A 23,286-nucleotide genomic window follows, 5' to 3' on the forward strand; every position below is an offset into this window, starting at 1 on the left:
TATCCCCCCCTAAAAAAATTTTTTTTTTTTTTGTTTTTTTTTTTTTTTTTTTTTTTTATAGGTGAAAAGTGATTATATGCAACATTTAGCTGACCAGGTGGATCAAGATGTTGCACTGAAACTAGGCTGTTTGGAAATAAGGTGAGAGAAATGTCAGTCGAATCATTTCACTCCACAGCATTTAGCAAAAGTATTTGCAACCACTGAATTTTCACATTTTGTCACGTTTCAACGACAGATAATTTGTTCGAACAGGCTGCTTGCATCATGAATATTTGTCTGGAATTATGTTTCCCCACTTAAAATAATGCAGATTAAAATGCCACCCACACCCTGCCAAATGATGCACAGCATTCACAATCACTATTATTTTCAGCATTATAGTCATTAATCCTACATTATAACATTCCTAGAGGTATCGTAGAGTGAAACAATTATGCGAAAAATAAATCTTAAACACAATAAACAGTTTTTTTTTTTTTTCTAGGACAGGCATTAATTAGTGTGACATGATGGGGGATAGTGAAAGCACATGTAGCCTTGGCAGCTTCTTGCGTCTGACCCAGGAGAAACAGAAAACGGCACCGGAAGAAAAAACCTGCATCTTTCAGCAGCGCGTCCAGCATATGCTTCCGCTAACAGGAGAATGCTGCCGACTGGCTCACTACCAACATCCTAAGCTTTCATATTTAGTTGAAAATTTGAAATTGAGGCATTCATTCACTGTTCATCTTTGAAACAGTTTGTATTCAGATGCGTTCTTATTTTGACGGATGATGCAAAAGCGTCGACTTTGCAGAACCAGCCTTCTGTGCACTACAGTTTCATGTAATGTTGGGAGTTTTTACCAATCTAGAGTAAAAACTTTGTTCTGTTGTTCTTTACACAATAGTGCAATCACATGTAAATTTTCAAATATTTCTACAGATTCTTAATCAGATTTAGGCTTGGACTTTGACTAGGACAGTTTAAAATAACACACATGTATTGATCTATGTCATTCTGTTGTATATGTTTTTGATCCACCTACCTGTCCCTAGTGAAGACAAATATTCCCACAGCATGATGCTGCCACCGCCATGTTTTACATTGTGTGTGTGTGTGTCAGGAGTGATTTGCTGTATTCGTTTTTCTCCATGTTGGCCAAAAAGTTAAACTTTTGCACTTGATACCCAATGTTTGCAGCATCCTCTAAAGTTTCTTGTGCTGAACATTACCAAGGATTTCTTGTGGCTTTCTTGAAACAGTGAGGTTGTTACTGGATTTAAATTACTCCCCTTCATGTATTAATCAATTGATTTCTGAGGACAGCTGATTGCACTGGATTAAATGTAACGGTATTTGATTAATGAAAAGAATTGATTTTGAAACGGATTAATCCTTTCCGTTTCCCTTCAGGATTATGCACTACTGTGTTGGTAGCAAAATGTGAAAACTCATACTTACGAAATGACGTTTTTAATAAAAATATCACTTTAATTTCTGTGTGTTTTCCCTGTGAATTATGCAGGAGGTTCTTCAGAGAGATGCCAGGAAATGCTCTTGATAAGAAATCAAACTATGAGCTACTAGAGTAAGATTTTTTTTTTTCTTGTTGATCACATGTCACTGAACTCAATTGTGTTATCCTTTACGATGTGTGTGATTGCAAAGGTGTAACTGTTTTTATTCATTCTAGGAAGGATGTGGGTTTGAGACGGTTCTTCCCTAAAAGTCTGCTGGACTCCCTAAAGGTGAGAATATGCTTAAAAACTGTTTACATTACATTTTATCAGTGGCTTAGTGTGTATCTGGAATTTCAGCTGGCAGGCTGTTTGGTTGACTGGCAGCAGAGCCGGCGTGATGACTGAAAGGATTTCTGCTTATCTGATTGTGTGGAATTAAGTTAAACCTGCTGTTGTCACTCACAGCCTGTGCTGTCAAACGTGTGTTGTTCTTCTGCTGGCTCTGAACCAACCTCCTTCCTGAAAGGCTTCACTCTCTCTGCTTCTCTTTCTTTTCTTCCCGCCATCTTCCCTCCATTAGGCCAAGACTCTTCGTAAGCAGATTCAGCAGACCTTCAAACAGTTTGCTAACCTCAACGATGAGCAGAGCATCCACAAGTTCTTTGAGATTATCACTCCCATCTACCCCTTTGACAAGGAGTGCTTCAAATGTGCTTTAGGGGTAAGGTTCCTGTTCTCCAGGCACATTATGGTGCCTTTTATCATTCAGAAGTATACAATATGGCTGTTTATGGTAAAAAAAACGTACATATTTTCCATAGTAAAGCAGCTTTCCTCACTTCCTGAAAGTTAAAATCTGGAAAGTATTGATACTTGACACTTAATATGTGTTTCCACCCTATATTAAGTCATAGAGAGGCAATTATAATTCTTGTAATTGCCTTGTTTTCCTCTCCTCCTTAGTCTAGTTGGGTAATATCAGTAGAGCTGGCAATAGGGCCAGAGGAAGGAATCAGCTACCTCACAGATAAGGGCTCAACTGTGAGTATGCACTCGGATCGATCTTTGTACAAATTTGATGTCTGTCATTTCTCTGATCTTGAACATTAATAAAGAGGATGCTTTTAATGGGAGGCCATAATTGTCATGGATTATGCTGCCATCTAGTGGTCTGTCTCCCTCTGCCAGATTTTGCTGGGTTTGAACGCTCCACACTTTTAGTCTCAAGTTTGAGAAATGCCTGTGATGCTGTTTCATGTGAGATTTTTCTGTTGTTTTACCTTTAAAAATTGGTTCATATCTGAACCGTGTGAAACACTGGTAAAACGGCAGAATTTCATTAGGGTCGTATGCCGATTTATAACTTTCTCTTCATTTTAGCAAGTCATTTACACCACTTTGATGCTGTCCATTTTAGATTTATCAGTGCATTGAGTTTCTGTCTTGGTCACTCAGATGCTCAGAGATCTGAGCTTTTTTTTGTTTCATTCCTGTCTTTGGAGGTGATATAGAAATCACTACAGATCCACTGAAAAGATCAACTTCTTTTGTGTTTCTCTTTATGTATTATGTCTCTCAACATAAAAAAAAAAAAATCTTGATATGGATCTTCTAATAGAGTGGTGGCGTTATCGCCTGTGCTTTGGATACAAAGGATCCAGTTTCAGCTGAACAGCTAAGAGCTTCCCTGCTTCCTAAGAGGCCTGATTATGATTGATTCTGACTTATCTTCTCTTTCACCTCTACTTTACTCATGCCACTTACTTACAATGCAGTACTGGGCTGGAAACTTGAGGCAAATACAAATACATATTAAGTGGACAGTGGTCTCAAGAGACTTTACTTGCACTTGTTTGAGTGAACCTAATGTTGATCAAGTGGGAGGGAAAGCTTTTAAGGAAATGTGATCTGTTGTGATAAGGGTTAACATCGGAGACCCTCTGCAGATTTATGTGCTTCGGTTTGGTTTATATATTTGGCAAAAGTTTGCTGATGCGTTTATGGCAGCATGAGTTGCACTGGTATGTTTAGGCTATAACTCCTCAGAGCAGCAGTCTGGTGTGTTACTTCTATCCTTGGGATCTTCACTTCATATATTTGACAAACTACCAGGGATAAAAACACCACAGAATCTTAGAAAAGTAGGAAACATTTTCCCCATCCAAATACCTGCCATGCATATTTTCTACAATTGTATTGCTCTTTATAATTAACCAGTGGATATTTAGGATTTTAATGCATCTCTCTTTCACTCCCTAGCCAACACACTTAGCTAATTTTAACCAAGTCCAGTCTATCCAATACTCTGCTTTGGAAGAAAAGGACAGGAAAGGGATGCTTCAGCTGAACGTCGCTGGAGCTCCAGAGGTACGTGTATACGCTCACTTTGATCCTTTTTTTTTTGTTTGTTTGTTTATCCAGTCCTTGAGGAGCTTCTTGCTTCAGTGCTTCTGCTGACTTTTTTTTTAACACCTCAAGTAAAATAACAAATCGTTGTTCTTTTTCCTTGCCACTTGGCAGCAATTTAGATTTTTTTTTTTCTTTTTTGAGTATCCAATGTGCTGCTCACCAGTAAGGCAAAAATAGCAGAGAATCGTCGATTTCATTTACCAGCCTGTTTCTCTGTGCATCTCAGTTTTAATATACAAACCAATATTAGATGATGTGCAAACAAAATTGTTCTGAAATAGAAAAAGACCTATTTATATTCAGCACACGTGCTATAATTTCTTTTCTTTTTTTTTAAAGGTTTTTTTTTTTTTTTAGCTCTAGTGGCCTTTATTTAAAAGTGTTATGACAGGAAAGTAGGGTAATCAGAGAAAGGGGAAGACATGCGGCAAAGGTCACCAGGCCAGGAATTGAACCTGTGGTGACCGCGTCGAGAACTAGGGCGGGTTATGCTTAACCCCTGCGCCACCACATCACCTCATGTGCTTTAATTTCAAAATAATTTGTACCATTCCAGAGTCCTGACCTGGCTGAGATCAACATTACAATCTAGCTGGCTGAACTAAACTTTTAGAAATACAACTTTGCTGCTCAATCAAAATATTTGAGTGTGTTTTTACTTATTTTTAATGATACCACAGCAAATGTGTTGAACCAAGAACAAAGTTGGGTAGAAAACCATAATAGAATCTGTTCCTGTAAAATGTTTGCCTTCCAGCTGACTTGCAATGCTATTTAACAGGTTTAGCATTGTTTTTTTCCCCTGATTTTTATCAACAAAGCGCTTATACTTAAAAATCACTAACCATTGAGAAGGTTCCTCTTGCACAAAGTTATAAAAATACTGATCGAATAGTATAAAAGTTTGCATTAGAAATTAAATAAGGATTTAATTTCGTGGGTTTCAGAGCGCCTGTTTGTGCTGCCGGATGCTGCATGTGTGCATCACTGCTGCAGTATTGGCACAGGGCTGTGTGCACACACTCTGATAGGGTACATTATTATCAGTGAAGCTCTCATTGTGTCACTGTGAAGCAGCTCCCTGTCCCGCTCTTACACTGATCCTTCTGTCTCCCTCGCCTGTGTTTGCAGCCCCTCACTGTCACGACAGCGTTGCTGAATACAGCAGAAAACATGGCCGACTTGATTGACGGTTACTGTCGTCTCGTCTCCTCGGTTACGCGCTCCTTCATTGTTAGAGTTCATAAAGGTATGTTGAGTAGCTACATAGTTTTGTATTTTGATGTACTACTGAGTTTTTTGGGGGGGTTTTTGTTTCGATGCTGCTGCGGTTCAAATAAAAGGAGGGGGCGAAAAAGTGTGTTGTTGTAAAACACAGAACCCTCCAGCAGATGTCATTTAATGCTGATGACCCGCCTGTTCTCGTCACTATGAATAATAACCAGCCTGTGCACCTTTTCTACAAGTAGCTGAGGCTTCATAGAAACAGCAGTCAAGTTTGGGCTCTCACTTTAGGTTGTTTCACTCTTGTTGATGTGCTTGTCTGTTCGTTGCAGAGGGAGACAGAGCTCTTCCTTCGATACCAAAGTGAGTAAGCTCTTGGTTGTAGAAATGCATGTCAATAAATCTTACAGAAAAAATAATTTATTGCTTAATCACACATATATAATTATTACACACAGAGTAATTCATACACTTATTTCTGTTCATTTCAACAATTCCGTCGTATGGCTCTTTTCATTACATAAAAGTAATTTTTTAATACATTAACTCTCATTTGGCTTCATAATTTTCTGATTCATAACCTAAATTGGACAACATTTCAATTGGCTTTTACCTGTTTGCAGCTGTTTACGTTCAATGCAGTATTTATTTTTTTTTAATATGAGAAAAATCTGTGCCGCAGAGTTTCAAATCATGAGAAGCGGATGGAGAAGCGGATGGATGGCGTACGCACCCGGGCTGTTTGCGTGTCAGGTAACGATGCCAGCCAGTCACACAGCTTCTCCTTAAATGTCATGAATGACCCAATGTGATCAGAGTTGTATGAGGGGCTCATAGATACGTGTGTAGAGCCAGATTCCTCCATAAAGCTTCATTTGTGTGTGCAGAGAAGAGTCCTTGTCTCACCAGATGTGTCTGTGGAGGGCTTTAGTCACTGCCACTCTCTCTGCTCTCTGTCTCTCTGCTGACCTCTGACTGACTCACATTTACAGTTTGAAGTGAAACCATCTTGAATTCTTTAGAAATGTATCAGTTAGTTGCGTGACTAATTATTTTTTTCATGTTGACTATAAAACTAACCCTTCTCTCTCTTTGCTCCTGTTTGTGGTTTTTTTGCTGCATGCGTCTTCTGCAGGTCACATTAGTGGCGATGGTAAACCTCACTCTTTGTATTTAACTTCTTTTATTTAGCAGCATAATAAATCTTGTTTTGATTTAGCGTGCTGGACGTTTGTGCAGTATCTTGGTCTCTGCCTGTGAATGTTTTTGTGACCCATGACTCAGTCTGTTTGCCTTCAGTGTGTTTCTGTGGAAAGGAAAAAAAAACAAAACTTTCCAACCCTCCCCTTTCCCCTTGGCCGTCTGTCTGTATGTTTCCCTCACTATTGTACTACTGTGACTCATTCTAAAGTGGGGATCTGGTCAGTAGTACATAAACGCGTATAAATGTGCATGTGCTTGGAGTTGGGTGTGGTGACAATCTGTTGATGTGGTTCTTTACCCTGAAGATGTTAAGTACTGATCCAACCTAGCTTAGTTCTGTGATTTTTGTCACCAACCGAGTGACTATGTTTGCTGGTTGTGGTTCCTGAATGGACTCTGCTTCTGCAGAAACAGACGACTACGCTGAGATCATCGATGAGGAGGACACCTACACCATGCCTTCAAGTAAGTAGGCCTTTCTCCTACATGTTGTTGATTAAGCTGATGTGTTTACCCAGTGAGGGGCTGTCCATCACTTCAAGGTTTTGGAAATTAATTAAGTATAGGTCTGTAGAGACTTGTGTGGAAAAAACCTCATTTTAATGGTATATAATGATTGATTTAATTTGAACACCTGTTAACTTTTGAGATTTTAGGTTGGACCTTTGGCATGTTCTGCCTTAAAGCCAGGAAAAACAGCATCCATATTTAAACTAAATCAATCATTTTGTCAACTCTTTAAGTCCTGACTTCATAAGTGAAAATGAAAAGTGTTTACTTAATTAATACAGACCTTAAAACGCTTCTGAATAATTCTGAATTGAAATCCGGCTTAATTTTTGAATGAAACTATATTTTACACATCGACTGCTGATTTAAGATTTAACACTAAGCCACTCATTCCACATTATAACGTCTGCTGTCTAGTTTTTTGTAATTCAAGTTTTAGTGCTGCAGTTAGCCATCTCTCAACACCACAAAGTAAAAAACAAACCAATAAAATCCACTGCCTTAACACTGAGATCAGCAGCTCTAGGGAGGAACGCAAACACCATTTGCACATAGACTTGGTGCCGAGTTCAGTGTTGTCTTTGTAGCTTAAATGCAACTTGTATTTGTGACTCTAACTGAAGACACTGCATGGCGTTTTGTAATGAGAAGGAGGTGAGAATGAAAATGGTGAAGAGTGTATTGGATTGATAACAGAATTACTTTAAATCCTCTTTGTCAGCACATCTGATAGAAAGTTTTCCCATATTCGAATGATGCTTAAAAGTCCCAAACAGAATTTTTTTCTCTGCACATGAATGTGCATGGATGGACCATGAGCTACTCTGCTCCACCTATTGTGACCTGGTTTTGTTTTCTATAGATTGTTTTCTCTGCTTTCCACATCAATGAGGAAAACCCTGGTGGTAGAAAAACATTTGTTTTCCCAGGGCCGTGAAGGAGGTTTGTGCAATTTTGAGAAAAAGTGTGAAACTCTTCTGCACAGCAATCCCAGAACAAATCTGTTGTCTGGTAATGCTGCAGTGATGGATTATGGAACTTTTGCTAACATTTTGAAGCACAGAATCGGCTTTTTTTTTTTGTAGTTGTTTAAATCGTAAACCTGCCTGGAAACAGAGACACGGTTACTTATTTTGACAGCTGAGTATAGGATGCCAGTGCTGCTGAAATGTGAGGGTGTTGCATTGACTTATTTAATGTCCCATAGGTACCGTGTTTAGTGTCTTTTTCATTTATTACTCTAATAGTTCACAACAAAAATTGCTCAGATATTGACTGCTGTGCATTTTTGGCAGGGATGTCTTGTTATTATAACATTATTTATTTTTCAGTGATGATAATTGCTTCCACAGATAACTTTTCAAAAACATCAATTGCCTGTTGTCCTACTCATTAAATCTGTTTTTATAGATTGGTTTGTATACAAGAGTATATACTCATTAAAAACAGCTTCTTAATTACTACACAGTGTCTGAGTTATAGTCAACATTTTCGGAAAACCGTTGTCCATCCTGCTGCTTTCTTCTCCGTGTTCAGACAGTGTTCATACTTTTAGTGAGATAAGGCAGTGATGTGAGCTTGCTGTGGCTGCTGTGTGCTGCCTGACCTCTGGGTTTAGATTTATTCATGCCTATGCAATGCTTGATGGACAACATTGAGAGGCAGAGAAGATGGGTGAGTGAACTTTAATGTGTGATGTGAGAGGAAGTTGCTGACATTTAAAGTGAAAATATTCAGCAATTTCTTTTTATATAAACTTGCCCATGTAACCTGCCATAAAATGTTGTCTGGATATTGTAGACATATTCATGCAACAACCAAAACATGGCCTTCTTTTTTTAAATACGCCTCCAGTACGTTTCTGTTAAGCCAGGATGGATCAGTAGTGTTTTTTTGTTTTTGTTTTTAGAAATTCTTGAGATTTTCATTCAGCAAAACTTTTATAGATATATATTTTTTTGAACAGGTTAATTTTATTTTCTGAACCAGAGTAATCTGTTACATTCAGGCCCCTGCCTAATTTATGTCACTGTCTTATTGATCTAAATAACAAAGTCTCTTATACCTAACCCGTTTTCCCAGAATACTATGGACTAGATCAAGGTAATGATTGGAACACACCATGTTGATGACTCTTTCATTTGGTGGTTGTTGTGACCCTCTTTTGTTTGCTTGCACCAGTAAAATAAAACCTGTGATATTTTCCTATAGCTGTACTTTACTTCCCCCCTTGTGTTGATGTGTGGTTGTGCTATCAGTTCTGGCTGAGCTGGTGAAAGCTTCAGAACTTGGATCCAGTTGTTTGCCTTGTTTGCATTTCATTGGTTTAAAAAAAAAACAAAAAAAAAACACAGTATCATTAAAAAAGCCAAAGGTAACTTAATGTGATAAAATGTTTGCACTCCTGTAGAACATAAAAGTCGAATAATTTGATCATGGAAGGTTATTTGGGGTGTTTCCTTTTGGAAAGTTTATGAAGCAAAAAGTTTAGGTGAATTCACGTATTTACACATTTCAGAATGTGACACATGGACCACTAACACAGATAATGGTACCATTTTAGTGCCTTAAAATAAACAGTTTTACTAATGTGCAGTAAATGCAACTTCCACGTTTAGCACATCATCATTCCAGGCTTTTTACTGCCTGAATCTGCTTTTTCTAAAAGTCCCATTTAAACTGTAGTAATTATCATAAAAGAAGAGATTTCTGTAACTGGACATTTGTAGCTTCATGTAATATTCATGTGATGATAACGTGGACAAAGTCGGGTCGGGCAGAGCCAACCACCAGCATTTAACAGCCTGAGTTTCACATTGAGTCCTCTTTTCCTACAATACAAGAGATTGACTGACCAAACAAGGATACACATTTATACACAAATGAGCCTGATAAGTTTATTTCTTGCCAGCAATGATTTATTAATTTATTACACATCCCACCTGACTTTTTCCATTCTATTTAAATCAGCATAAAATGTTATGTTTATATTTTCCACGTCGGTCAGAGGTTTACATATGCAATGTTCTTGGGCATGAATGGCATTCCATTTGTGATTTCAACTCATTTAAAATACAGCGTGCAACTTTTAATGAATTTGAAAAACAGGAAATGAACCCACAATTTTGAATTTATCACAGCATTTTACAAGACAGATTTATTTACAAAAACAGTCAAATTCAACTCGGTCATACAGACAGATTGAGTTAAATCCAGAGTTCAAGTTCAGTTTATTATGTCAATTGATACAAAAGTGACCTATCAAAGAAAGCCAAGGCAGTTTAATTGAGTAATTTACATTGCAACAACGTCTCCTGATCATGCATGAGGCAGAAGTAGAAAGGAAACTCTCGGGAGGATCCTGATGGTGTGAGCAGCGAAACTTTCCCAACAGACTGAGGATTTTTATCTGAATTGCTATCAGAGAGTTTTGATACCTGTCCAAATTTCAAACAGTCAAGCTTTAAAATAAGGAGATAGTCTGCCCTCTTTATTATTTCACTCAATTTGTTAAATGCATCAGTGCCGCTGGCAGGAAAACAAACCTTTAGCACCTCCATGCTTACGTGGCTCAGTGTTCTTGGGTGCAAAAACCTCAATTTAGCTCCACCAGAGATTAGTTTCCCCCTGTAAGCAGCAGTAAATTTTTGTCGTGCTTAATGTTGATGAGTCCTCTGTGGAAACAGACCAGTACAAGCAGATTACTAAAAGGCCAAATGAATGACATTCATGCCACGAGTGTATAAAAACCTCTGAGCAGCGCCATACGTTGAGTTTTATTGGCTGTTAGTCATCTGTGTTATGTGGCATGAGTCGCTGTGTTTTGCCGATGCTGCTGTTGCATGTTGCTCAGAAGAAGCTGTGCTGAGTGCGATAAAAGCCAAGCTTGTCAGAGTAAAAGATCAAAAATTGAAAATATGACGACCGTGGTCCACAGATGGCGTCATTTATTTGTTTATGCTTTCGTTTCAAATTGAACCGAGTTAAACATACTGCTTAAATTTGTATGACAGTATATAGTGCTTAGATGTAGATACTTTTTCCTTTAACTTGCAGCATGAACGTAAACGCACGGTAAAGTACTCTAATAAGCTTGGAAAGTGAACGCTCTGTAAATGAAGATCAATGTGTGAGAGGGTAGTAAATAAAAAATGTTCTTGTGTTTCTGTATTGTTTTTGGTGTGCAAACCTATGTGTGCGTTGTCTGTGTGTAGCGCGGGACTACGAGATTCAGCGGGATTGCATTGAGTTGGGGCGCTGCATCGGTGAGGGTCAGTTTGGAGATGTCCACCAAGGAGTCTACATCAGCCAGGTGCGTATCCTCCATCTTATGTTAATTGCACCTTCTGTTCCTATTTCAAATAAAAGAAGGGGGATCTGGGGGGAGAGATACACTGTTCTGTTATCTGTTTAATTGCTGCATTTAGTGTTTTTCTAGCACATTTGTTTCATATTATCCCTGACAGTACCCAAGCTCAAATTGCAAAATAAGTTTTTTTGTGAAACTGTTTTGTTTTACAGTAAAGCCGAGTCACAGGGGCACAGTTTGGATGGTTTTCTGCTTCATAGGAATGAAAGAAATTCTAAAACAATTGTAATAATACTAGTAATATTGGTGTGATACTATGTCAGTGTTGTTTGGTTGATGATATTTTAAAGTCTAGGTCGGATCAGTATAATAGAAAAGTTTGACGTAACCTTTAAAATAAATTTCCTACTTACTTATGTCACGTGCCAAGTATAAAACTACGTATTTTTCCAGTTTTCTTGTAAATTTAAGCATTTGTATCTGATTGCCTCTACTGTATTACTGCAACATATGGTTTTTCTACGCTGTACTTCTCACAGGAGAACCCAGCTCTGTCTGTGGCGGTGAAGACGTGCAAGAATTCGACGTCAGACAGCGTCAGGGAAAAATTTCTGCAGGAAGCCTGTAAGATCCTTGCATATATATATATATATATATATATATATAAAATTTTTAGCAGTAAGTTCTTGCAGACGAAGGGCAGTAAATGTTTATTGGAATATCTGTGGACGTTTTCTATGCAGTGACCATGCGTCAGTTTGACCATCCTCACATAGTGAAGCTGATGGGAGTCATTACAGAGAATCCGGTGTGGATCATCATGGAGCTCTGCACACTTGGGGAGGTAATGATTAAAAGCCAGACCTGCATTAATGATTCAACAATTTGTGTTTCTTGTCTTTCTCCTTGTTTAATTTTTCATTACTGCTGTGCTGCACATGTGGAGGGGCTGCGACGGCGCATTTATAAATCTGAAAACAATCCGATCGTTGGAATCAAACGATCAGTTTTTTTTTTTTATGTGGTCTAATGAACTTCTACGGAGTTAAATCATGTGGAAATCAAAAATGATTCTGAATGTTTTCAGGATCTATTGATTACAATGAAGCATCCTGATTACTGTTAACAGGTAAATCTGTTGCACCATTCCAGTATGAATTATTCAGTAGATGAATGGGGGGTAATTGTAACATCATGGCCTTTACTGAAAGGCCAAGATGTTTACTAAAAGCTCTGTAAATAATGCAAACAGAGATTAAGTGACTAAGTGGGTGAGAAAAATCTATACACCACTGCTAAAAAGGCTTAAACAGATTTTTGTGATGAAAGAAAAAGGACCATAATCAATTTCCTTTTAAATTTGACAAGAAATCTATTAGAGGCAAAAAGTGCAGAACTTCTTTTTAATTTTACACGCCCCGACAGATTTTCACATCACAAAAACTTAGTATTTTAACAGGGAGTGTACACTACTGAGAGCCAGGCATTCTGCTGTTGGTTTCTTATTTTCTGTCCCATAATTATTTTGTCTCTTTTCTCCTATTTGTGGTTTAAACTTCTGCTTTTATACTTTGTGATTGTTTTTTCTCCCTCTGTTTTCCATAGTTGCGGTCGTTTCTCCAGGTTAGGAAGTACAGTCTAGACCTGGCCACTCTCATCTTGTACTCTTATCAGCTCAGCACAGCACTGGCGTACCTGGAGAGCAAACGCTTCGTACACAGGTACAAACGAGATTATCATCAAGCAGCACAACCAACCATAACATAGCAGGAGTCTTGTACAAAAGGCAATTTACAAGAGATACTGTCCCTATTTTAGTGCTATTTACTAGAACACAGATACATCTTTGTGTGACTAAAAACCTTCTGAAAAATATGTGAGTATCTTGTTTTTTGATCTCCAGGGACATTGCAGCGCGAAATGTGTTGGTCTCCACCGTCGACTGTGTAAAGCTGGGGGACTTCGGCCTTTCCAGATACATGGAGGACAGCTCTTATTATAAAGGTATCTGAATTCAGCAGAGGCACTTTACTGACTACTCTGTAGTTATTTTATAAGAGTTTAAAGAACCAAACTGAAACCTAAAGTAAATGCTTCCTTTTATTCCCCTTTTGCAGCATCTAAAGGTAAATTGCCCATTAAATGGATGGCTCCAGAATCCATCAACTTCAGACGGTTCACTACAGCCAGCGATGTCTGGATGTTTGGTACGCTTAAAAGCCGCAGTCTCCTTTTTCCTCGTCGCGGTTCGTTTCTGTGAAGCTGCAGGCGTTTACAGCCAACGTGTCCGTTTCACTCCACAGGCGTCTGCATGTGGGAGATCCTGATGTACGGCATCAAGCCTTTCCAGGGCGTGAAGAACAACGACGTCATCGGCAGGATAGAGAACGGCGAGCGCCTGGCCATGCCCCCTCAGTGCCCCCCGACCCTGTACAGCCTGATGACAAAGTGTTGGTCGTACGATCCCAGCAAGAGGCCACGATTCAATGAACTTAAAACACAACTCAGGTACTGCAGTCAATTGGATTATTTTGCGGTTTTCATGTTGATTATGCCAGTGTGTGTGTGTGTGTGTGTGTGTGTGTGTGAGCGTTGTTTAGGGAAATGTAAGATTTTTAATTTCAATGAAGAAACGTTCGCTTGCAAGTGTTGTGGAAATTGCATTCAGTGCTATTCTTACAGTTTAGTTATTTTTACATCTATTTTGAAATTTCAGATTAAAGACTTGTCGGGAGATTTCCTCCTGATATTCTTTATAGTTTGACAAATTTTTTTCCCTCCCTCTAAAACAGAAACTCCACCAGAAAAGCTGCTGATCAAAGAAACGCAATAAATGTTAACCAAATGAAAGCACTTGACTTTTTCCTAACAGCAGGTGTCACTCTCTGTGTGATTTCAGTGAAACAAGGAGAGAGGAGAGAAACTGAACATCCAACTATATTTCTTGTATATTTTCATTTGACTGGTTTTGCATTTCTGAGTAAATTACAGCTGTGCCCAACATTTCTGCATTGCTGGAATTCAACGCATTAGTGATCATAAATAGTCCCAGGATATAAATGATTCTGGACATAGTTTACGAGGAGCAGCTTTTTCTCTACACGGAAAAAATTACTAGAAATTGTTGTCTTACTTAATGAAGTTAAAAATGTCCATTAGTCTCTCCAGCTGTGACAAAGTGCTGATGAATAACATTGTTGTGCTCCTGAAGAAGCACTTGTTCAGAAAACGTGACACTTTCTTGGTTTCTTTCCCAGATTAATCCACATAAAAAATAATCTCCCTGGCCTAAAAGCAGATGGGGGATTTTTACTCAGGTGGTGACTGACAATGTTGACTGTACTAGTCCTGCGTTTTGATCCCGAGGATCTTCTTATTCACCGAGCAGACATAAACAAACTGTATTGAACCTACTGTTTGGTCTAATGATATTTTCGTAGCCATAGTAACAGAGCTTTATTGATGACAGAGATAAGTTTATTCCTGAAACTTGGATCATGCTTTACGTTCTTAGCCGATGACGCATCAGTGCTTTGTGACGAGATTCACCTGGAAAGAGGAGTTCTCTGTCAGCACAGCAAAGCCTCTGCGTGTTGTGATCAGATAAGACCGAGCAGGTTTCAGGTTGCTGAGGTGGTGCAGAGGTTAAGCACATCCCACATATGGAGGACTTAGTCCTCGACGTGGCCGTCGCAGGTTCGGTTCCTGGCCTGGTGTCCTTTGCCACATGTCTTCCCTCTCTCTCTCTTTACCTACGTTCCTGTCTTAGCATTTTTAAATAAAGGTCACTAGAGCCAAAAAAAAACCTTTAAAAAAATGTTACAGAAGGCTTATTTTTAATCATGATATAACAACCTAAGTGCTGAACCGTTCTCTACTGTTCTAAGAATGCAGCAAACCCTTAAAAAGTCGCATTTACCTTCTAGATATTAAGAGAATAAAGTACTTGCCTAAAATTAGCAACGTTATGCTCCAACTGAGGTGCGATTAGGAATTTGCCCATGTCAAATCCTAATCCTATATTCTACATTAAAGTTATGAAATCAGTGTGTCGTGCTAGATGAGCTTGAGTACACACTAGCTTCAAAGTGCCATGAAATTAACAATTAGGCCTGTATCATATGGTCCATATTAGGATTGTAATGGTGTTCCACTTAGCTAACTCTCTACCAGCAATTACATTTTCTTTTTTTGGGGGGTTATTTTGACAGCGATAGACATTTTATCCCACTTGGCGTATCTTCAGCCGTAATGCACATTGAACACAAAGTTAACTCTGCTGAGAGAATATTTATATTTCTAAATGTCACATACATGTTTTTGCTTTTGTTCTTTTAGGACATACTAGACTTGACATGTACAGCTGCAGGCTTTAAAGAAGTCGGCTAACTCTGACAAGTTTACTCTCTGTAATGATCTTAATCATTGATCATTTTGCTCATAGCTTGTGTCATTGCTCTTCCGGTTAATCAGGCACAAAAGATTTATAAAAAAATAAAAAATAAAAAAAGGGTTTTCTTCTGCTTCCTAAATTTTGTGCTTCCAAATTTTAATGTGTTGTGTTTCAGCTGCTCTCTTTGGCAGCAGCCAATACAATGTATTTCCCTTGTCAATGTCATTGTAATGGGTGAAAAACTCGCATTTATTAGAAACATAATGTTTCACATTAGCTCAATAAAAAATAATGCACATTCTAAATAAGATGGGGCACAATCTATATTCATTTTGCAAACTGATATAATTTTTCAAATTATATTGATAACTGTGAAAATCAGCTTGCTGGTTAGCATAAAAATCAAAGCCATTCAGTACTGTTTAAAAAGTGTTAGTCATTTTAAAATGCTGTATGTAGGTAGTAATTTGAGACATTTGTGACCTCACATTTTAAACTAAAAATAACAATTACTCATGTTTTCTCTGTACTCTGGAAGAGGTTTGAGATGAAGTCCAGTTAGGGTGGAGCTTTCCCCAACCACCATTAGTCACCAAGTCAAAATCACTAACGCGTCAAAACACTTGTAGTTTTTTTGGAAGTTACGTTTCATCTCTCAGTCCAAGGAAAAAAAACAAAAAACAAGGAAATGTCTGAGGAGAAGAACTCAAAGTGTAAGAGGTTTTTTCATATTCTAACTTTGTTCTACCTTTTATTGGACCAAATTCAACATTTCTCCCAGTAAAACATTTCAAATAAATGTAAAGTTTTAATAGCTAAAAAAAATGTTTTCTTAATCACTGAAGAGGAATATTACGAAAAGGTTTCGAAGGTGCCTATTTTCTGCAGCCACATAATTTCCTGCATTTTTGAACATTATCTGGCAAAACAGATGTCCGTCATTTAATCTCCATGCGAGTGAAGCCCTCTCAATAGAAAACACAGTATTCAGAAACGAGATAGACGACATATTTTGCTTTTCACTGTCTGTTAAAAGTAGATTTTTAAAAAAGAGATGAGCTGTACAGCTCCATCTTTCGACACGCAGTCTCTTCTGCTTGCCATCTGCTTCTCTTTCTTATTAGCAACAGGCCTTCACTTTATGAAAATCGTTTTAGTGCTATAACATAAGCCATATGTCTGGTTTTTCATTTTCTGCCAGACTAAGGACAAATTGTGGATGAGGTTTTTTCATCCGGGTGGTAAGTGGACAAAATGAAGCTTTGACTGAAAAACATCTTGACCCGGCCACACAGTTGTGAGTGATTTTGTGGTTTGGAAAGAGAATCAATATTGATCACGTTTATTGTGGCCGCTGGCAGCGACTCTGAGAATATTGTACATGTGAAGCGTTTGGGTTACCTCTGGTCTGCCGGGTTTTTCTATCATAATATCAGTTGTAGGCCTTGCTAACCGAATATGCAGCTCTCAGCGAATACCACAAGAAAAAGGGGTGTTTTCACAGGTGGCAGCTGCCAGGAGTTACAACTTACCAGCGAGAATAAATGAAGGTAAAATCCAGATGGATTAATGTAGTCCTCTACTATGAGAGCCAAAGCCAGACCACAGAGGCTCCCAATGCTGGAGTATCATTATCCGAGTTGAAACTGATAAATTATACTTTGAAACTGCTTTCTTAAAGGGTGTCTGTAATTTTATTTCATGGTGATCAAATCAGATCACTTCGCAGTAGCAGTGCGTTATCTGGTGTTAGATTGTGAAGGGTTAAAGTGTGTTAACGACCTTACAAGGCAGATAGATAGGAACACTCTGTCTATGCCTGACAGTTTTATTTTTCTGATTTTCCTTTAGCTTTATAATCCGACTTTTGAGTTCCAAGAGTTCAGTTTACTTGAGTGGTGATTCTTTTACATTTTAAATAAAGAAAAAACCTTTTTGAGTTTGCTTCAAAGAGAGAAAGGTATTTTTATTAACTTGAATGAAGATTGTCAAGTTAAATTCTTCAGTAGTCTCTTGCACAGGCATGATTTCTCTTTGAGAGCTGTTTGTTTTCCTGAGTAAATTGACTGCAATTGTTTACTGTAAAAAAAAACAACAAAAAAATCTTTTTGTCTTCTTTTCAGACATCACCATTTATTTTTTTTTATTCATTAAATATAATGGTTCACATAATACCTTTTGTTCTTGTACTGCACTTCATAGCAATACACCAATATATATATATATATATATATATATATATATATTTATTTTTTTTTTTTTTTTTTTTTTACATCTACATAAAGCCGGTCTTGAAGTGAATCTCAATGTAAGCAAAGTGAGTTGAAGAGCTACATTTTTATGACATCTTGAACCATTTGCAGAAAAACTTAAACCTGAGCAGTCAGGTCATCCCATCCTGCATCAACAAACGGACCTGGAGTCGTGTTATTCCAGGTGCTTGTGTGTTGTGGATCAGCGTGGGTGGGGTCGTTGGGGGGTTTGCTTGGTTGTGTGTGTTGAAGTTGCCATATGCTGCTGATGGTATCGTCATCATACATGTTTGTGTGGATTACAAGGTGAAGGAAAAGAGGCTGGCCTCTTGAATTTTGCGATTAAAAAAAAAAAAAGTTCAACCTATGAGAAATTAACTGCATAAACATATTTGTCAAACACAGAAAATACTGTCCCGTTAACTTGTTAAAAACATGTCTTTTATGGGAAATCCCACTGTTTTAAGTTTAAAAATTTAACTAAAAAAGTGACCCGGCGTCTAACAGTCAAAATGTATTATTCTAGATGATACATTTCTAAAAACCTCCGCATTTGAACAGTGTTGTTTTCAGAGTAAACAGAAGTTTTAACCTCTTAGAATAAACTCTCAATACCAATTTTTATAATGGGTGAAGTAGTAAAAACACTAAATCTGCTCTTCTGTCCGTGTGTTGTTCTTCAGGTTAAATTATGGGTAAAGATTGCGATCATTTCACTGCCTTGTGCTCTCATTTAGTTGTACGAAAGAGCGATTGTGTTGTGATGGAAGAAAAGGCCGTATATAGGAGATTGACTCGGACAGGTGGCACAGCACACAAATACTCCACAGGAGACAAAAGGACAGGAGGGCGGTGATGTTACCAGAAATATCTCTTGCCCTCAGGGTGGGCTGGTATCGGCAGTCTGTATCAATGGTCACTTCAGCTTGAGTTGACAACAGAACGTCTTTCTCTTGTGGAACCGACGGCGCCTCTAAGTCAGCGTCTTTGACGGTTTGGTGCTGCTTTCGCCTCCGTTTCCTCTGGAAAACTGTAAATTTCTGTGTGGTATCTTTTGGCTTCTTCATGTGAGCTGAAATAGCTGCGTGAGAAGGCGTGGGATGTTGCCTAATTTTAAGTGAGTCAGTGAGTTCTTGAGCAATTTTACTGACAGAGTTTACGTAGCGGTTTTACTTATACTGGAAGCAATTGTGTCAGAATTAAAACTGGGTGGTGAAGTATTATAGCTATAGGAATTTAAATAGTCGCCGGATCACTGCGGAGGTCCTGGGAGCGCTGCAAGGTAAATACACAAATTTAGCTTTTATTTTTGAAACGTTTTCAATTGAAAACTTAAACCGTTTTACTTCCGATGGTATATATATTATTGGCGTATGATCTCATTTTTACTTATTAAATAAGAGATGTCAACAAAAATGGGTTTTCTAGCTTAAAAAAAGTTAGGACACTGTTCATTAGGAGCCAGTAGTATTTGCTTCTCGTAGAAATCTACTACATCTGTCTGAGGAAAGTTTGCCCAAATCTTCACATTTAGCTTTGAAATGTTTGAAAGAGCTCTTAAATAAAATTACTTGTTTTAACTCTTCACTACCTCAATAAGTTCTAGACCTGGTCTTTGGCTTGGACTTTCCCTTCTCATGCAGTCTTTGGTGGATTTACTGGTGTGTTTAGGTCATTGTCATGTTGAAGGGTTCAATTCTGCTTCCACTTTAATGTTTTTTTTTTCCAGGATGGTCTCGCATTTCCCCTTTACCATTCTCTAAAACCTGATAATATTCACAGGGGATTTAATGAACGTGGGTTGAACACGTCTTGCTGCTGCTTCCCCAAACCATGACACTTCCACCTCCTTGCTTTAGAGTTGGTATGAAGTTTCTTTCCTAGAACTGGATAATGATGAATTGACTTGTTAGAAAGCGAAACTTGTACATTTTCTTTCTGATTGTTCAAACAATTTACTTCATATCAGCAATAACATATTGCTGATCCCATGATGACATTTTAGGGTTTTTGGAGACTTCGTGTAGCACCTTGCTGTCTGCTTTCAGGGTGATCTTACTTGGAAGTTATTCTGAGCTAATTATGAAAATATCGCATTTTCTAAAAGAGCTAACTAAACAAATGCTAAATGGACAAATGCTTAATTTAATTTTTATTTAATTTTCTCTTTTCTAATGTTTTAAATTTTACAGAGCATTATAAGAAAAAAAATTCAGAAATGGAAACATTTAATAGAATTTATTTTACTGTAAACCTTTACTGTATGTATTTATATATACATAGATTTCTTTAAGGACCAACAACTTAAAAGCAGTATGAAAATGAGTGGGCATGTTTTCTGCAGTGACATTTACGCTGCTTCACATTTGTTAATATATCTGTTTTAAGTTGATGGAATGTGTTTATTAAAAACTTTCTTATTTTTACTATATTTTCTCTTAGCACGATATTGGAGGAGGAGAAGCTCCAGCAGAAAGAGAGGAACAGGATGGAGATGAGGCGGCAGGTCACCGTTTCCTGGGACTCAGGAGGGCCGGATGAAGCTCCACCCAAAGTAAGATGGCGATACACGTGTGTGTGTGTGTGTGTGTGTGTGTGTGTGTGTGTGTGTGTGTGTGTGTGTGTGTGTGTGTGTGTGTGTGTGTGTGTGTGTGTGTGAGACGGTCTTGGTTTCAAAACCAAGTTTTCACTTTTAAAGTTATTTCTCTTAGTGATGTCTTGTTTTTTTCAGTGTGTGATTCCTTGTTAAAATTTGCTTAGTTTTCTTCAAGGAGACATTTCAAGGTTCGGTTTTTAATAGATTAGTCAAATGTAACGGTCTTCAGTTACAATCAATATATTTTTTTAACTCTACCATGATCCCTCATTGCTCCGCCTTACATTTTGTTTCTCCAGCTTCTTCCCCCTGACTCATTACTATGATTCATGTGCTGCCAGCATCTCTTAACTTCTTCTTTGGGTTACATCAGAAGCCAACATGTTTTTTTATAACTCATTCAGCAGACTGAGAGAAGTGATTTCCAGGGTTTGGGTCATTTATAGACATGGTTCATGTTTAGCCTTATTGCAACACATTCATGTTCTTGGGAATAAAGGGTGTATATTACATTCAGGAACATGGTTGTCTGTGGTTCGATCCTCTCCGTCTCCTCCACCGGCACACCTCTGCTTTTCATGGCTCCATTTCTTTCCCTCCTCCTCCTCTACCTTTGTCTCTCTGTTTGCAGCCCGTCCGCCGTCCATCCCTTCAGCCCACCTTCAGCCTGGATTGTATTTCTGCTCCTCCTCTTCATCACTGCCAAAAAAACCAGCGCTTTGCCTCTCAGCTTTCTCTCCGCACTGGAAACGCTCATCCATCATCTCCCTCCTCTTCCTCCCACTCACCCGCTCCACCTCTCTCCTCGCTACCTCTGAATTTTCCCCCTCGTCTTTTCTCTACCAGTTCTGAGCCTAACTCGCCTTTACTACAAAGAGCACCTCTTTATAAAAGGTCTTTATCTGAGGAAACATCTAAGTTAAACTCTGATTTGACATTTTCTCCTTTGTGGTTTCCCCCAACCCACACTGGGACCCCCATCACAACCAACGCCCCAGCCAACAGCAGCCATTCCTTTCCTTGGCATTTCTCTCCACTCCTTCCCCAACCCAGTCCAAACTTTGACTCGCTGCGCTGCAGTTGGTCAAATTCTTGTCCTTATAAGCAGTCACCGCCTGGCTTTCCCAGCTTTCACCCCGACACCCAGACTAATCCTTACACCATTGACCTTCTGACCCAGCATGCTGCAGTGCAGTCAGGTTGGAGCGCCCCGCTTTTCCCTCCCCACACTGACGATGTCCTTTCAGTGTCCTGTAATCTGTCCTCGGCCAGCCTTCGCTCACCCAGTCCAATGTCAGCCTCCCACATGCTGCTAGCTCCTCCATCTTCTGAAGGAGCCGTGTCCAGACCCTTTCAGGCAGGTGGTGTGCGGTTCAGGTGCACTAATGTGTTTTCTTAACAACTAAACCAATCTCAAAACATTGCAGCTTTTCTCTGTTTTTGAGCCTGTAAAAATATCCAGTTGGCACATCTGCAGAAGAAGTCAATATACATAATGTATTGTGCTTTAACATTTATTTATTTAATCAGTTTTCTATTTGTGTCAATTAAAATTTTAGCAATTCAACACTTGCTTTGTAACAACCATTGATGTGGTAAGAGCAAAGATTTGATAATTACAAAATGATAATTAACTATGATCAAAAAAACAAAAACTTAAAATTATCTACTATTTGGACTGGTTAGTTTCTAGGTAAATATAGAAAATATAAAGCAAAACATCTGACAAGGAACAAATGAGAAGCTCTGTATTTTTTTTTTATCTTAAATTTAACTCCACAATTTTTTTTTAAATGGACACTACTGCTTTGTTGTTGCTTTTTTTTTGTTAATTTCTTTTTTTTCTTCTAATTGTTTCATGCCTATTAATTCCAGGCTCAAAATAGAAAAGTTGTATGTTTTTGCTCATTGCTTCATTACCATTAAAATTTGCACTCCGTCTGGTTTTGTTTATCCCTGCTAGCTTCTTTTATCCATCAGGCTGTTAAGATGCTGTCCACTGTGACTCGTATTTATATCTGTGTCGGATACTTCTCTGGATTGTTAGGGCCTATTTCTGGTTTGCTGAGGGTCATTGTTGTAGTAAACCTTAAATTGACTGGGCTTAATGTAAGACCCATGAAACGTCCAAACAGAATACAGTTTAAACTGTTTAAAAGTGATGGAGAAGTGATTTTGTTTGCTAATTTAAAACGCACCACTAACTCCAAAGTTATGGATGATTCAGTGATGTTCTGGATTGAATATTGAATTATTTTTTCTTTACGGCATCAGATGTTGTGCTAAACTTTCAGACAATTCAAAGTGTTTTGCGCTTTTACATGATTCATTTTAGAGGCTGTAAAAGGTCCATGCTTCACGTCAAGATGATTACTTTGTAGCGCATGTTTTCCTAAGTGGACAAAAGGAGGGGAAGTACTTCAGGCCTCTGCTTGGTTTTCACGCTGAAGCAGTCCCGATGTTCTCCAGCTCGAATCAGCCAGGAGTCATTCTTCTTTTAGAGCTCCTAATGCATGTTTGCCTCTCTCTCTCTGTTGCCCTTGGCGGTGATGGATGTGTCTGTGTTGAAGTGGAGTCGTTTCCCCGAGGGATGCATGAAGTAAAAGGAAACCTTAATTACACTGTGCTTCGCAGCATTCCTTAAAGATTCTTAAATAGTTATGTAACTATGTGCCTGTTTTAGGGCATGTTTGGTGCAATGATGGGTTCATAAAACGCAGGAATCCATCTTACTATTCTTTAAGAGTGTTCTGCCTGTAAATTGCAGCATTTTGTGGAGCCCGAGAGACAAATTTATGCAATTTTTTATGCTGTGTTAATCACGGTTTGTGTTCCGCATTTTTGTCTAACATTTTCCCTTTTTTTTTTTTTTTTTTTTTTTTTTTTTTTTTTTTTTTGTTTTTTTTAAAAAAATTTAAAAACCCAACCAATTTTTTTTTTTAAGG

General features: G+C 38.3%; 1 protein-coding gene across 15 annotated transcripts in view; it reads left to right on the forward strand.

Moving 5' to 3' along the window:
- LOC106960438 (focal adhesion kinase 1) overlaps positions 1 to 23,286 on the forward strand; it is a 68,167-nt gene that overhangs the window by 24,817 nt on the left and 20,064 nt on the right. For 6 of the 15 annotated variants that reach the window (XM_015053539.1, XM_015053540.1, XM_015053534.1 and 3 more), the window contains 21 exons: positions 62 to 141; positions 1,511 to 1,573; positions 1,679 to 1,733; positions 2,026 to 2,166; positions 2,409 to 2,486; positions 3,705 to 3,812; positions 4,986 to 5,103; positions 5,411 to 5,441; positions 5,761 to 5,831; positions 6,214 to 6,231; positions 6,690 to 6,746; positions 8,874 to 8,894; positions 11,006 to 11,103; positions 11,640 to 11,724; positions 11,844 to 11,944; positions 12,706 to 12,821; positions 13,004 to 13,104; positions 13,218 to 13,307; positions 13,404 to 13,608; positions 20,188 to 20,299; positions 20,973 to 21,698. In XM_015053539.1, the coding sequence (XP_014909025.1) occupies positions 62 to 141; positions 1,511 to 1,573; positions 1,679 to 1,733; positions 2,026 to 2,166; positions 2,409 to 2,486; positions 3,705 to 3,812; positions 4,986 to 5,103; positions 5,411 to 5,441; positions 5,761 to 5,831; positions 6,214 to 6,231; positions 6,690 to 6,746; positions 8,874 to 8,894; positions 11,006 to 11,103; positions 11,640 to 11,724; positions 11,844 to 11,944; positions 12,706 to 12,821; positions 13,004 to 13,104; positions 13,218 to 13,307; positions 13,404 to 13,608; positions 20,188 to 20,299; positions 20,973 to 21,698 (2,475 nt within the window). The remainder of the gene's footprint in view (positions 1 to 61; positions 142 to 1,510; positions 1,574 to 1,678; positions 1,734 to 2,025; positions 2,167 to 2,408; positions 2,487 to 3,704; positions 3,813 to 4,985; positions 5,104 to 5,410; positions 5,442 to 5,760; positions 5,832 to 6,213; positions 6,232 to 6,689; positions 6,747 to 8,873; positions 8,895 to 11,005; positions 11,104 to 11,639; positions 11,725 to 11,843; positions 11,945 to 12,705; positions 12,822 to 13,003; positions 13,105 to 13,217; positions 13,308 to 13,403; positions 13,609 to 20,187; positions 20,300 to 20,972; positions 21,699 to 23,286) is intronic. The other 9 variants (XM_015053542.1, XM_015053547.1, XM_015053543.1 and 6 more) reach the window with 6 other exon arrangements.

The sequence above is a fragment of the Poecilia latipinna genome, unplaced genomic scaffold (genome assembly GCF_001443285.1).
Source record: "Poecilia latipinna isolate Pla-1442-1.1 unplaced genomic scaffold, P_latipinna-1.0 Scaffold1186, whole genome shotgun sequence".
In the NCBI taxonomy this organism is placed as follows: domain Eukaryota; kingdom Metazoa; phylum Chordata; class Actinopteri; order Cyprinodontiformes; family Poeciliidae; genus Poecilia; species Poecilia latipinna.